Source organism: Schistosoma haematobium, chromosome 6, assembly GCF_000699445.3.
Source record: "Schistosoma haematobium chromosome 6, whole genome shotgun sequence".
NCBI lineage: Eukaryota > Metazoa > Platyhelminthes > Trematoda > Strigeidida > Schistosomatidae > Schistosoma > Schistosoma haematobium.
The window spans coordinates 2,911,475-2,927,599 of record NC_067201.1 but is presented as its reverse complement, the minus strand read 5'-3'; the positions used below and the strand labels follow the sequence as shown (position 1 = coordinate 2,927,599).

General features: G+C 36.6%; 1 protein-coding gene across 1 annotated transcript in view; it reads right to left on the bottom strand.

The window, feature by feature from the left end:
• Positions 1–16,125, bottom strand: part of MS3_00008316 (uncharacterized protein) — a gene marked incomplete at its 5' end in the record, with an annotated part of 43,249 nt that overhangs the window by 8,798 nt on the left and 18,326 nt on the right. The window contains 5 exons of the mRNA XM_035732800.2: positions 3,691–3,852; positions 7,994–8,368; positions 9,872–10,080; positions 11,142–11,199; positions 13,745–13,835. Of these exons, the coding sequence (XP_035585799.1) occupies positions 3,691–3,852; positions 7,994–8,368; positions 9,872–10,080; positions 11,142–11,199; positions 13,745–13,835 (895 nt within the window). The remainder of the gene's footprint in view (positions 1–3,690; positions 3,853–7,993; positions 8,369–9,871; positions 10,081–11,141; positions 11,200–13,744; positions 13,836–16,125) is intronic.

Sequence of the window (16,125 nt, the reverse complement as noted above, 5' to 3'; positions counted from 1 at the left end):
GGTTTGATCCACAACGCTTTTGAGCAACGTGAGGAAATGCAGCCTCATGGTAACCGTTATCAAGCAGTCAACAACGTAGAACTTTGTATGTAAACACAGAGATACAAATGTTGTTTCAAATCCCGTAGTGGTACTGGTAGTAAGAGTATAAGCAGTAATCGGGAAGATTAGGGTTTGGAGAGTATAATCCAGTGAAATAAATTTACTTACTTACTTACTTACTTACTTACTTACTCTTACTTGCTTACTTGCTTCTTACTCCTTGCTACTTGCTTCTTGCCTTGCTCACTCTCCTTGCCTTGCTTCCCTTCCCGCTTGCTTCTTGCTTGCCTCTGCTTGCCTTGCTTGCTTCCTCACTTGCTTACTTGCCTTGCTTGCTTGCCTTCCTTGCTTGCTTGCTTCCTTCTTGCTCTTGCCTTGCTTACTTGCTTCTTGCTTGCACTTGCTTGCTTGCTTCTTGCTTGCTTCCTTCACTTGCCTTGCTACTCTCTTACTTACTTACTTACTTACTTACTTACTTACTTACTTACTTACTTACTTACTTACTTACGCCTGTTACTCCCAATCGAGCATAGGCCGCTGACCAGCATTCTCCAACCCACTCTGTCCTGGGCCTTCTTTTCTAGTTCCATCCAATTCTTGTTCATTTTTCTCATGTCTATCTCCATTTCTCGGCGTAATGTGTTCTTTGGTCTTCCTCTTTTCCTTTGACCTTCAGGATTCCATGTGAGGGCTTGTCTTGTGACGCAGTTGGGTGCTTTCCTCAATGTGTGTCCTATCCACTTCCAGCGCTTCTTCCTGATTTCTTCCTCCGCTGGGATCTGGTTTGTTCTCTCCCACAGTACGTTGTTGCTAATAGTGTCCGGCCAACGGATCCGAAGTATTTTGCGAAGACAATTGTTGATAAACACTTGTATTTTCTGGATGATGGCTTTTGTATTGAAAATCCTGACCTTGGTGTTGGTTGACAGTTGCTTTGAGTTCCAGATGTTCCTCAGTTGTAAATATGCTGCTCTTGCTTTGCCGATCCGCGCCTTCACATCTGCATCAGATCCACCCTGTTCATCAATGATGCTGCCCAAATACGTAAAGGTTTTTACATCTTCCAAATCTTCTCCGTCAATTGTGATTGGATTGGTGCATTCTGTGTTGTATCGGAGAATCCTGCTTTTCCCTTTGTGTATATTGAGACCTACTGCTGCTGAAGCTGCTGCTACACTGTTTGTCTTCTCCTGCATCTGTTGTTGCGTTTGGGATAGAAGAGCCAGATCATCTGCGAAGTCCAGATCGTCCAACTGCATCCTAGGTGTCCACTGTATCCCGCGCTTCCCTTCAGACGTTGACGTCTTCATGATCCAGTCGATCACCAGGAGAAAGAGAAAGGGTGAGAGTAAGCAACCTTGCCTAACACCGGTCTTCACTTCGAACGACTTTGTCAACTGTCCTCCATGCACGATTTTGCAGTGTAATCCATCATATGAGTTCTGTATGATATTGACTATCTTCTGAGGCACGCCGTAGTGTCGAAGAAGTTTCCATAGTGTTGTTCTGTCCACGCTATCAAATGCCTTTTCGTAGTCAATGAAGTTGATGTAGAGTGATGAATTCCATTCAATTGATTGTTCCACAATGATCCGTAGAGTTGCGATTTGGTCTGTACACGATCTATCCTTACGGAATCCTGCCTGTTGGTCACGAAGTTGGGCGTCTACGCAGTCCTTCATCCTGTTTAACAATACCCTGTTGAAGACTTTTCCCGGTATTGAGAGAAGAGTGATGCCCCTGTAGTTATCACACTTGCTGAGATCGCCTTTCTTCGGTATTTTGACCAGAAGTCCTTCTTTCCAGTCTGTTGGTACTTGGTCCTCATCCCAAATTTTGCTGAAGAGAATGTGGAGTATCCTTGCAGTTGCCGCTACGTCTGCTTTTAGTGCCTCTGCTGGGATGTTGTCTGGTCCTACTGCTTTGCCACTCTTGATTTGTCTGATGGCCATGCTGATTTCTTCAATTGTTGGTGGGCCAACATTGATTGGGAGGTCCGTGCGTGCTGCTTCGATGTTGGGTGGGTTCAGTGGAGCTGGTCGATTCAACAGTTCTTTGAAGTGTTCTACCCACCTGTTTTGTTGCTCTTCAATGTTGGTGATTACCTCGCCTTCCTTGCTTTTCACTGGTCGTTCTGGTTTGCGGCGATTTCCAGAGAGTTTCTTTGTCGTGTCATACAATTGTCTCATGTTTCCTTCTCTTGCAGCCTTTTCCGCCGTCGTTGCTAAATCTTCCACATATTTACGTCTGTCGGTTCTGATGCTCCTCTTCACTTGTTTGTTTATTTCCGTGTATTCAGCTTGTGCCTTGGCTTTTTCTGCTCTTGTTCGGCTGGTATTGATTGCTGCCTTCTTGTTCCTCCTTTCTTGAATCTTATCCAGTGTATCAACAGTGATCCATTCCTTGTGGTGGTGCTTCTTGTGACCCAGGACCTCATGACATGTTGAAGTGATTGCCTCTTTGATCCCCTTCCAGTTGCTCTCCACAGTAGTTCCTTCTCCATTGAGTAGATCATGAAAGGCCTGGAACTTGTTGCTGAGGTCTATCTTGAATTTGTTGAGTTTGCTAGTATCCTGGAGAAAGGCCGTATTGAACTTTTGTGATACTGTCCGCCCCGTTGTCCAGTGCTTCTTGAGTTTCAATTTCATCTTAGCGACCAGTAAGTGATGATCTGATGCTATATCAGCTGCTCTCTTGGTTCTCACGTCCTCTATAGTCCTCCTGAGATTAAAATTTAGGAGAACACAAAGAGTGTATGCACCTGTGCCATTGCAAACGAATTTCAGCCATGTCATTCAAGGTCTCTAACCATCGGTTGCTATCATCTTGCGGTCCCCAACCATACGTAACACGTGTCCCAGCCATCTCAACTGATTACGTTTCACTATTTCATCAATTGATTTGTCATCCTTACTTAGTACCCGTTTCCTAACAACTGCATTACTTAGCCGGTGGTACCAGGATATACGAGTAATGCTTCGAAGACACCTATGATCAAATACTAGTAAACTATGAATATCCTCTACTCTTACCGGCTATGTTTCACTGCCATAAAGTAGGACGAAACGAACTGCTGCGCAGTAAACTAGTCCTTTGGTTGATAGACGGACATCTCGCCTACGCCATAAGTGACGTAAGTTGGCAAAAGCTAGTCGAGCCTTCTGTATCCGTGCTAAGATTTTGTCACACAACAGACCACAAGGGCTGGTGAGACTCCCAAGATAAGCGAAGCGGTCGACACGTTTAACTACTTCACTCTCTATCATTAGTTCGGGTGTAGTAATAAAAAGTGTGAACTATTTGATAACGCTTAATACTGACATTTTTATTCTATAACATAAAAACAAACAAATAAATAACTTTATTTATTTAAACAAATTTGAATATTTTAAACATAAAACAAAACTGTATTTACATTGATCAAAGATAAGTTAATCAACTTTAAATTTTGCGCAAAAACTCAAAAAAATAGCTTTCTCAAATTTGATTGGTTCATTTCCATACCTTATTTTCATTATGAATAAACTACCAATAGAATATTGAAACTTGAACTGAATTTAAGTCTATAATCATGATGATATTATTATTCTAATTACAAATATTAATGTCTAATTCATTCATTCATTCATCATTAATGGGGATACTCACCTTCGGAATCTTTTAAACGAACATTTACATGATATCCAATTGGTATATTCATATTTACTTGTGATTCTGGCCAATTTATACGTATGAATCGATAATTATGATGATGATGATGATTATGTAACCAATAAGATTCAATGATAGAACAAATAAAAAACAACTCATCTATGAATATGAGGAGAAGAAGAAGAAAAAAAGAAATAGAGAAAGGATTTATCAATGGAAAAATGAAAAAGAGAAATAAACGATGTGAATATGTATTAAAAGGGATTTTGTGTGGAGATTGTAGTAATTTCAGTAGTTGAGATGATGAGTCAATTGAAACTAGATCACTATGGAAAACCTGGAAGGCCGTTTCGTCCTATTGTGGGACTCCCTATTGGCAGTGTGGATTCATGACCTCGCCTCGCGGAATTCGGACCCAGGACCTATCAGTGCTTCCAGGTTTTCCATGGTGGTCTAGCTTTAATTGACTCATGATCTCAACTATTGAGATGTGAATATGTTTACAATGATTAGATATCATTGAAGTTAGAGTTTACAGATGAATAATAGTTAGTAATGGAATACAGTTTGATAGGCGCCACTTCTTCTTATTTAGGACTTGTCGGATGGATGTGACTACATCTCAGAGTTGATGTTCAATTCGAGACTCGAACCCAGTAACATTTGCCTGACTTAGATACTGAGTCCTGATAGTTACTTGCTTGTACAATGGGGTGAAATTTAAATTCACTTAATATTGTTTACTTGAATCTTCCGATTGCACAAGCAAGTAGCTATCAGGACTCAGTAATTAAGTGAATAACGTGATGGTGTTTATTGCGAACGATACTATGATCAAGTTCAAGAGTGAACATCAACTCTGGGGTGTACGTACGTTCAGCTAACGAGTTCAAAATAGAAAAAAATGTGCCTTAAACTAGATTCCACTACTAACCACTATCCATCTTTGCTTATAATGCTTGTGAATTAAGACAATGTCGAGACAATACGCACACTATGTACAATATGCTAATAAGAGACTGAACAATTGCACTCCTAAACATCAATGGGAAGATCCAAGTAAAACAATATCAAAGAAATTTAATTCAAATTTTGTTTATTTACATGTAATAATATTTGCTTCATTGTTTATTTGTTTTTCTTTCAAGGAGGATTTAATTATTTGAAATAAAGAATGACTAATTCGATCCTACGAACAAGTTTTGGTCATCTATATTGTTAAGAATTTTTAGACTGGAATAGAATAGTAATTTAATGCTTCTTGGTTTTGAATAGTATTAGTGTACTGAATGAGAATACAGGTGAGGATCACAATGGCGTCGGTGTATACACTCTCTGTCTTCCCTTAAACTAAGAGATTAAAATCGCTTCATATCTTTCTTTCTACGAACTGTTTTTTTCTTCCTGTACTATATCCTTATTGCAATCTTTCTTTTATTGATTACCACCTCTGAATTAACTACTTCCATGAATCCGGTGTTCATCTTGTTGTGTTAATGAAGTATGGCAACTTGGACTGATGCACATATGTGCCTGATCCTACGTTGTAGCTGACTGACTGACTGACTGACAGGTGAGGATAACCAATGTATATTTTAATACAAAATTACAGAGTATCTTGGTAAAATATGAAAACCATATATTAAATACTTCATTTGCAAATTTCCATCATTTGTCTTTCATATTCTGTATGATTCTTTCAATTCATACTTCATTTCTATTTTCTTCAAGTCGACGTTTATAGCCTTCTGATGCCAGGTTTTTAACTTCCGACTGGTGCTACATACTACTTATGTCGACAGACATAAGTAGCATACTGTTATGTCCGAGTGGAGATTAAATTACAGGTAACTCCCGAGGACTATTAATGGACTAATATTCTATAAATATTCTTATTGTATAATTATTCAACAATTACATTACATATATTTATATTCCTCTTATTATAAGCTTTATTTTGACCTATAACTTATTATTGTACGATTTACGGTTCTTAAGTTATGTTCAGTTTATTAACTACTGCCTCCCACATTCACAGCCACTTTTTGGGCTTATTTGTGTACAAATATTATTTCCTATTTTATGGTACGTTGCGGTCTGTGTGATTGATATATAAACTAAGTATGCTTGAAATAAACGATCTGCTCTGATTCTGGTCTGATCTGCTCTGATTCGGAAGCTGGTATCTTGTTCTGGACTCAAGTGGAAGGGCTCGTAGGACATAGGACCAATAAGGACACTAAACTGCCCACACCGGTTGAACGTCATTGGTTGGCCTAGTGCGAAGATTCGTATAAGTCGTATTCGGATTGGTAGATAAGTCGTGTGATCGAAAAGTCAGACATCCAAGGTCATAACACATACATCATAGTAAAACTTGCATTTATTAAAAATGTCTACACTCACAACAATTCACCGACAAGTACGCTGAAACAAACGAACACGTCATCTATGAAATAGTTGTAAAGCCTATTTCCTAAACATTCATTTCAAAGAGAATGAAGCTGTAGTGAACGAGAACACCAGTGAGTACGACCAAATATATTTGAATACAAAATTAGAAAAGGTCTTGGTCAAATCTGAGAACCATACATTAACTAACTTACCTAGTACCGTATGGCCAACCTCAGCATCTTTCAGTTGTCCCAACAACAAAAAACATGTGCAATGGTTTAAACGTACGTATGATCTAACAACAGTAACCCACGTATATCCTGTATTCTTACTGATCATATTTTACAGCCATAAAGTAGAACAAAGCAAACTGTTGTACAATAACCTCGCCCTTTGTTTGATGGATGTATATATTGCTACGTAGTTCTTCTTGTATTAAATCCTTATACATAATCTTTCTTTTATTTATTACTACAATTGAAGTAACTACTATGAATTTGCTGTTGATCTTAGGCTAATGAGGTGTGGCAGCTCGAACCGATGCACATACATACCTGGTCCTACGTTGTAGCTGACTGACTTTATATTTTATTATGAATATAACTGTAACCAGTTAAGAAATCATGAAATAACTAAGTTTATGCATGTATTCTGTCTCAATTATTATAGTTCATACACTAACCAAATTCACACACGGAATCAAATTGAATGAAGTATTATATTTTCATTATTTTCTACTATCAGCATGGATATCAGACAAATCAAGCAACTGACAGTGACATGTTGTACAAATCTACTTTGACAAAGAATAAGAAATTCAGGCCTATTAAGATTGTACTAAAAAATATTTTGCACTATTTCCTTTGTACTATTTAATCTGGTGTCAATATTTAATTACATTTATTTATTAACTCTGAAGAAGTCGCCTATATTAAGCCACAAAACGTCAGAAATACAATTTTTCCATTCATTACGATATAACTATATATATAGAGATTGGAAATAGATTGTAAAACTCCGCCCCCCCCCCAAAAAAAGGTGGTAGTTTCTAGTGAATTTATATGCGTCCAAACAAAAAACGAATGAGTGAATAAATTAGGACATGACATAGTGATAATCTCCATGGCAAAAATAAAATTGATAAGATCATTAAAACTGGCTTTCTTTTTAAGAAGGAAAAAAGAAGCAAAGATATACATTGTCTACCAAGTGAAAAACGGACAGAATTTTCAATAATGACAAGATATTATCATTCATGGATTATAAATGAGACAAAACGATTATTTTGTATTTATTTCTCTTAGTAACAAAAAAAAGGAGGGGAAAGGAGGTTTGATAGAAAAAGTGATTTGGTGTTACATATTATCTAATAATTTCCTGTCTATCATTAACTACTAACTAGATTTGAAGTATTTACAATAAATACTTATTTATAGTAAATTTATGTTATTCAAGTAATAAGCAAAGACAGATAGTGGCTAGCAGTGGAAACCAGGATGTGCACAGTTCGTCCTAATTAGGACGCATCAACTAGATGTACCTGGATCTCAGAGTTTATGTGTCACTACTCTGGGACTCGAACCCAATACCGTTTGCTTCAAATGCCATCGTGCTATCCACTCAGCTATTGAGTCCTGATAGCCACTTACTTATGTTGACGAATATCAAATAGGACGAAAAGCGCGCGTCAAAATGGATTCCACTGCTAACCATTATCCATCTTTGCTTATAGTGCTTGTTACTTAAGGCAATATTGAGACAATACGCACAGTGTGCACACACATGCCAATAAGGGACTGATCAATTGCAGTCCTAAGCATCAAAGGGAAGAGTCGAGTAAACAATACCAAGTGTAGTTTGATGTTTTTATGAAAATTATATATATATATATATATCATAAACTTACTAGAAATGGAACTATTTTCAACATCTAGTCCAATACAAATATCACGAAGTACAACACCAATTGTACTAAATGAATTATTTGTCGGTTTTTCAACTAATTCTATGCTACCAATATTTGGTTGTACTGATAATGATGGAAATGAGGAAGAAGATATTGAAGATAATGATGATGATGATGTAACAGATAGGAGTTTAATTAAATTGATACTCAACTGGATTGTTCCTTCTCTGCCACCTCCCTCTCCTATTCGTTTTAATAGTGATAATGATGATGATGATGGTGGTAGTGAAAGCGAAGACAATGACTTCGAATTACCAATTCCCAATTGATTCAAACAAAGTGTACACAAATCTGGACGAAGTTGAGCACATAGTCCTAGATGTATATTCAATAAATAATAATAATAATAATTGGAAAGAAAACAAATCGCAAGATCTATAATTTTCGAACAAAAAAAAACTCGGATTAAATGATAGTCAACTATTCCTGATGATTACATGAGATGATTCTTTAAGATTGTTGGAGATGTTAGATCCTTCAGAACTCACATGGTAAATGCTTAATTTTTGTAATTCTATGTTGAAAATTTGAATTTCTTGTTTTCGCGCTAAAAGCACTCATTTTCACCTTCATGTTGTATTTCCCACTTGGAAGGAGTTTAAACGCTATTGGTTCGTCGTATCTTTTAGTATGCTATTTTGTAACGCTTCCCAAGGACAATTTTATGCCGTATATATATACGTTTGATTTGTGCCTGTCGTTAGTGCTCATGCTTCTGACTGCTTGTGGAATATATTTCCCCTTCCGATCAATAGTAGACAAATTAATGCACAGATCATGTGTTTTGATTTGACTGCACTTAGCTTTCTTCAAACCTATTTTTATTTCAGCAAACAATGAGCGTTGAGGCCGAAGGTGCTTCGACATACGTAAAACATGATCCAACCACCTTAGTTAACAAACAGATTAACTACTTCATCAATCAATTTGACATCCTTATCTCGGAATTGTTCATTTGATTACACTATGATACGCGAGAGATGATACGAAGATACCTATGACCAAGAACTCACAGTCTACCTATCTCTTCTACTTTTACAGACCATATTTAACAATCATAAGAGGAATTACAAAGCAGACGTCTGAATAGTAAACTCATCTGAAAGTCACATGCTTGATTTCTGTCGAGATTGTGGATACTGTTACTGATGAAGAATCTCAATTTAGAACGAAATAATCCTCCAGTGTCTCCTAGGATTCTAGTTGAACACAAATCATGGCTTATACACTATATTCGGACAATCTTCAGTTAAAACCACGATGATTGTGTACGCCTGAACACCGATTACCACGACGTGCAACGCTGACTAGTGTTGGAGACGGTTGGAAGAAAGTTAAGAGTGGTTAAACCAAAACGTGGTATCAGTCCACAAAGTGACTAAATTCTAGTCTAAGCCATGTTGGTAGATGCACACTACTTGGTTGGGGTCCGCGTGACTATCGTAACCAATGGTTTGAGACTCTTGGTGACATGGCTCAGAATCGATCAGAATGGCGTAGGTGTATACACTCTTTGTCTTCCCTTAAACTAAGAGATTAAAATCGCCTAATATCATTCTTTTTAACTGTACTATATCCTTATATACAATCTTTCTTTTATATATTACTACTCCTATGAATCCGATGTAGATCTTGTTGCGCTAATAATAAGGTATGGCAACCTGGACTGATGCATATATGTGCCTGGTCCTACATTGTGACTGACTAACTGTGATTTGTAAACAATAGATCGATTTTTCAAAGAATTAAATTGATCTTTTCAAAATGAAAATAAATACTGTAATACATTAAAACGAAAATAAAAAAGGCATAACTTACTCAATTTCAAACAATGATATTCATTATTTAAAACTGTACGTAACATAAGTACACCATTGGAATTCATTTGTTTATCATCTTGATCACATTTAGTCCATGTACAAAGTACTCGTAATCTATCTAATTCATAACAAAATTTATCAAAGACTTTATTATTCCCATAATTAATAATCAATTCAATATAACTATCGTATTCTTTCCAATCCCAACTGAAATGATAAATAAATAGAAAATAGAGAGAAATACAGAGAGAATAGATTCTGTAATAAAAACGGAAGTTTATTTTTTCCCTTATCTCACTCTTAGTCTGATTGGGCTTTGTTGATATTAAAGAAAGTTTTCTGTTTGACGTATTATAATACAGAAGTTATATGCTTTTGACATTGATTGATATTCACTATAACGATATGTAAATTCTTGTATATTACTTATTAGAATTTACTGTTTCCTTATATTCTTTCCCCGACCGTTGCTGATACCTTGATATGATGGTAGGGCTTGGCTATCATGATGAACCAATAGAGCTATACTAGCTACAACAATCGTTCCTTAAGGTCCTATTATGTCAGACAGGTCGGTTGAAGAGCGGTGAAACTAAAAGCAACAAACCTAAGGTCCGAAGGCGAAGTCGTACTGTGAATGTACAGAGGTGTGACAGTAGTAAGGTGTTTCCTTCAGACAACAAGCATGGCAGCGATGATGCCTTCTCACAAGGAGGGGTGGGGTTGGAAAAGGTCGACCCTAAAAATGCATACCTCGCCTTATCTCGCGGATATCCGTCTCCGGCAGTAAGGTCTCAACAAGTACAGAGCTAACACAAAAATTACTCACAGAAAAATTGTGTGACCGACCTCAAGCAGTTGTCCCTTGGGCATTGCGGTCACGCTCTCAGGTCTCTAAGACCGCCTCTAATCCAATTTCCTTTTCAGGTACCTCCAGGAGAACACTTCCACAGTGTGGGCAACCGGGAAGTGACAACCGCCCTCATACCTCTAACAGCACTCAAGACCACTATTATTCTTTCCCAAGCTTTTGAGAAAACAATTTTACTGTGTTGCGGAGAGTGCTGAAGACATTTAGTAAGACATATTAATTAGAACAACAAAATTCTAAAATCCAGTTAATTTGTTAACTTAGACTTTAGAATATATACATAGACCCCTACTAAAAAAATACTAGAAAATTCTCATTTCGACATTTGGTAAATAATGAAGAAACGAATTGAACGAAGAAATTTCTCCGCTCAAATACTAGAAGGTTGTTTACTCACATAGGTTTCTTTGTACTGCCTAGACGAAGCTTCGATGGGATAAAGAATGGAGATAATTCTAAATAGACATGAAACACAAGAAAAAGAAGTACGAAAGAATTGTAGGTAATACCACCTTAAATTATACTATTTGAATAGTTTAAAACTGGTGCTTTAAACCATTGAAAATCGTTTACATAACAACCTATTGATAAAATGATACTTTTGACATATAAGGTGATGGTTGGATGTAGTCAAAAAGAAACTATGGACCTAGGTTTCGCGCTACTTGACACTGGTTAGCAAGGTATGAATTTAGTCTTATCCTTTCCCCTTGATCGATCGAATTGAATGAGGACTGAAGACTTGACAAACATAACATTGATCACAACTTAGAGATCTATTAATTGTGAATACAGTTCAGTCTTACAGGAGGTCAGTCGCGGCTCGAATATCTCAGTGGTAACGTCACATGAGAACGAATCCGCCAGGAAGCATCAGTTACTTCAAGATTACTAATACATCCTGTTGACAAGTGCTAAATAGCACAAAACTTAGGTACAGAGTTTCCTATCGACTACCTTTATCATTTTACATCTCAATATAGTTCATCCCATGTCAACTCACTTAGACTAAGTAACCATTTGCAAATTGATCGATAGGATTTAACCTGCACTAAGAAGAACTTAACATACATAACATTGGTCACTAATTAATCGTCAATCATTTGTAAACTGTCGACAGTTATTTTAATGCTGATTAGCACAAAACTAGTATGTACAATTGGAAACAGCAAAAAAAACAACTTATTGACTGTTCGTTCTGAATAATCCTTAGTTTCCTAGATTGTTAATGGATTGAAGTGATACAATGATATGTAGTACTGTTGAATGATTCTTTCGTATTGTGTAACAGTCATCTTATACATAACATCAAAGCATTGAAACAAAAGAAATTTTGCTGTATAATAAACGTAAACAAACACATTAGAAAAGTCGGGTGTTAAGGTAGAAGATTATAGAACATTTGTCACATTAGTAAATGAATGATACAGGTCATTATTGATTTTATACACACATTATTATTCTTAGTCAAATAAAATAATATTTAGATTGATATGCTTGACACCAACTAGGTAACTAAGGATCATTGGGCACCTGTCCTATTTTAGCATGAGATTCCTTAATAAACCATAAGTGAACATCCCTAGTGGAATCATGAATGAGTATTATCATCAATTCATGATGACAACCATATACATATATACCTATGTGTTATATAGACTTGAGTTAGGCTTCAGAAGCTAAGCTACCTACGGATTATCAGTCTTTTACTCTCGTGTAGTTGGTTTAGTCAAGTATTAAGAAATGAATGTTTGTGGTTGGATTGAGTTGGCAAAATATAAAACATACCTAGAGTGTTATGCCATTTAAATCCTATCGTTGTAACACATAAAATGTACAATATACCAAAAGTGATTCACAATCATTGGGTATCATTTTTGAGCCCCTATTTCATCTTCTAGTAAAGTTAGTACGAAGCAGGGTAACTCAAAAAATGTCGAGTACTTGGTTAACAGAATGACAATACTGCAACATCAAAGATATTCAGAAGATTTCAGATCAAAATTTTTCACAAGTCCTTATTATCTACTTACATTATGAATCAATTGTTAATTTGTACTTCATATGGATATTTTATCAGACCAAGCACTTTATAACATCAGTCTACTTTTAAATTTCATACGAAATCAATATTTAACCTTCCATGCTAATAATACTGCCAGGAAAGTCCTACCCACTGCCTACTTGCGACGGGGATGTTGTGTACGAATTCGAGGACGAAAATCGAATGTCCGGCGCTTTAACCGTGTTGATGGATACATAGGACTCACCTTGGGGAGTTGGAAAATCCTGATTCCAAGCCAGTGGTGAACATGAGCACTAGGATCCTGAGGAAACAAGTGGCGTGTAAATCTATTGTTGGTCATCGGCTTCCATGGAAATGAATCTCCTGACGTTGCTCCACTACCTTGTGGATCAGACCTTTAGGTCAACGGTTCCGGGAGTGACCTCCTAAGAAAACCAGCTATATCGGTTTGGGCATCCGGGCAGTATCCCAGCCCTCACACAGATCGAACGATTTATGTGGCGCATATATATTTGTTGCCTCCTTGTACCAATGTTTATGTGTTTAAATAAATGAATATGCTAATAGTAATCATATGCTCACAGACCAATCATTTCAAGAGGGAGGTTCTGGAAATCTAATGAGAAGCCACAACATGTAGAGTCCAACCATGTTGAGCATGATGCCATTACCAACCAATGACATTGGAAAATGGTTACAAAATATTGAGAAGTGGCTTAATTTACATACGTAGACCACTGGATGCCAGCTCAGAGGTGTAAAGGTCAAGCCCTCGTTGTAAGACCTGAAATTCTTGGGTTCGGTTCTGGTGTGGTCGTGGATGTGTACTCTTGATGAGTTCCATACTAGGACGAAACAACCGTTTAATGTTTCCTGGTATTCACTAACAGAAGTCAGTCCGTGGTGTAAACTATAAGACTCAATAAAGAATGCAAATAAAGATATCAACGATTAAGTGATAAATGAGAACTTACGATTAGGCATACCACCTCGACCAGGTGCACTTTGTTTTAAATAACCTTTCTGTAATCTAGATATCATATTTGTGCTAACATATGAATGTGCCTTGAAAATAAAAGAAAACAATGAACTTCAGAAAATGAGTTATTATCATCATCAACATTCTAATAAAATCTGTTTGTCAACTTTTAAAGTATTTATTATCTATATCGATGAAATTTTCCTTTTGTGTTGAACAGAATCACTGTGTGTAGTCCGTTTAATTCAAAGTACTTATTCTGTCAGTGTATGAAATGGTGTCGGGGTATGAAAGGAAGCTGCAAAGGGCTGGCTTGTGTTGGTCCTTCACGACTCCCTGGTTGGGGTCCGAGAGATGATGCTACACAGTGGCTTGAGACGTTATCAGATATGTCTCAGAATAGAAGCCAGTGGCGATCCTGCTGTAGCCTTCTTTTACTTTCTTCATAAAAAATGGTTGTTTCTTTCTTGATTGAAAGGTTTCTTCTGGTTGTACCTTTCCGTTTCCCCCATTATTGCTATTATTATTATTACACTACCTCATACTAACCTGTTCGTTGTTTTTTTCTTCGAATTCTCATTGTTTTGTGTGGCGCATACATATTTGGTGCCCTCTTGTACCAATATTTATGTGTTCAAATAAATAAATACTTATTCTACATAATCCATTTTGTATCACATTTTTTTATGTTTCATAACTTAAGTAGAGTGAGGTTCAAACATGAAATTTAGGGAATGTAAGCTGAATCCTACGATCACTGCATCATCACTTCGTTTGTTTATTATACAATTTTATGCTGACAACTGGTTCGATGATATAGTTCACAGGTAACAGTGAGTAAAATAAACAAACCTAGAAAATTTGCAGGTACTATTTACCAAAGATTGATCTCATTAAGGACAAAAGGTGATACTATCCATCTGCCTTGTCCTAGTATGGGACTTCTTAATAGTGCTCACCAATAACCCCATTTGGGATCAAACCTAGGACCGGGTTCGGAGGAAAGATCTAAACTACTAAGATCACAAGGTCGGTGTTCAATTATAACGTCGGCGTAGGGCGACACTTAATGCCATTGGTAATAACTGTTTCACTTCCGACACGCCTGGACTCCATCAGTTACAACTTTTCAGTAAAACTTTAAGAACTTGAAGTATATTAAACTGTATTAGAAGTCGATTGAAGTCAAAATTGTACCAGTAGATGCCAACCCTATAGTTCTAATGGTCAAGTGATCGCCGCCACACTTCAAGATCCTGGTTTCAATCTCTGGTTGGGTTGTGGGTACATATTAATGAGTTAGCCCATACTAGGACGAAACAGATATCCATTCCTCCTTGGCTTTCAGTAGTGCCCGAAATGAGATCAATCTGTCACAAGTACTACCTACACATTAAACTAATCACCACAAAAACCTTTCAAATAAACCTAAGGATTGTTGTGGAGAATATTTTTGGAACGATTGAATAGTAAGACAAATGTTCAAAATATAATAAATATGGTTGTAAACAAAATAAAAAGATTACTAAACAAAATAGATGACCTTAAACAACAAATAGAACGGTTGTAGTATATTAAGTACCTAACTACCTACTTTGCAAAACAGATTTAATTCAGTCCAAATAAAAAAGAATGAAATTTCACTGGTGACTAGAATGAAGCAATGTAGCAAGCTATCAGAAAGTACGATTGATGGTAAGTTACACCACATTCATAAGTATGCTAAGGTTTGATACACAACTGGAAATATTGATCATTACAAATTTGTCTTGTGTTTCATCATTTCAACATCATATACATTCTTTATATTTCAACTCATTGATATCTATTCAAGTGTAAGATATGATGATCAAATTGAAATGCTTTCAGTCATCTGATTAATGACATACTTCTGAGCAACAACTAATTTCAATGCTACGATTTTAATGTTCATGCACAGATGCAAGTCAAAACAATGGTTCGTCTACGCAGAAACATTGGAACAGTCTATTTGGAAAATAACTAAACCTAAATATAACCAATAATAGAAAAGTGGAAACAAGTAGTGTTCATTAGTAAGGATTAAAACTCATTTATCAAGTATAGCTTTATGTAGCCGGGTTTGAGTTACACATTTTGTGTAAGATGTTGTAGTACTATCTGAATGCATCAAAAAACGAAGTAGATGGAGGATTGGATTCGAATCCGCGATTTACCAATTGAAAAAGTGCCTTCTCTAACCACCAAGCCACTATCCAATCAAACGCATGAAAAGAAAACATTTCAACAATCATGATGATATACTATTCGAAGTGTCCTCCCCCCGCACATCTGTCAAATTTTGCCATTGGATCAATTAAGAAACCTTTCAATACCAAGTTAAAGATGATGTTTAAT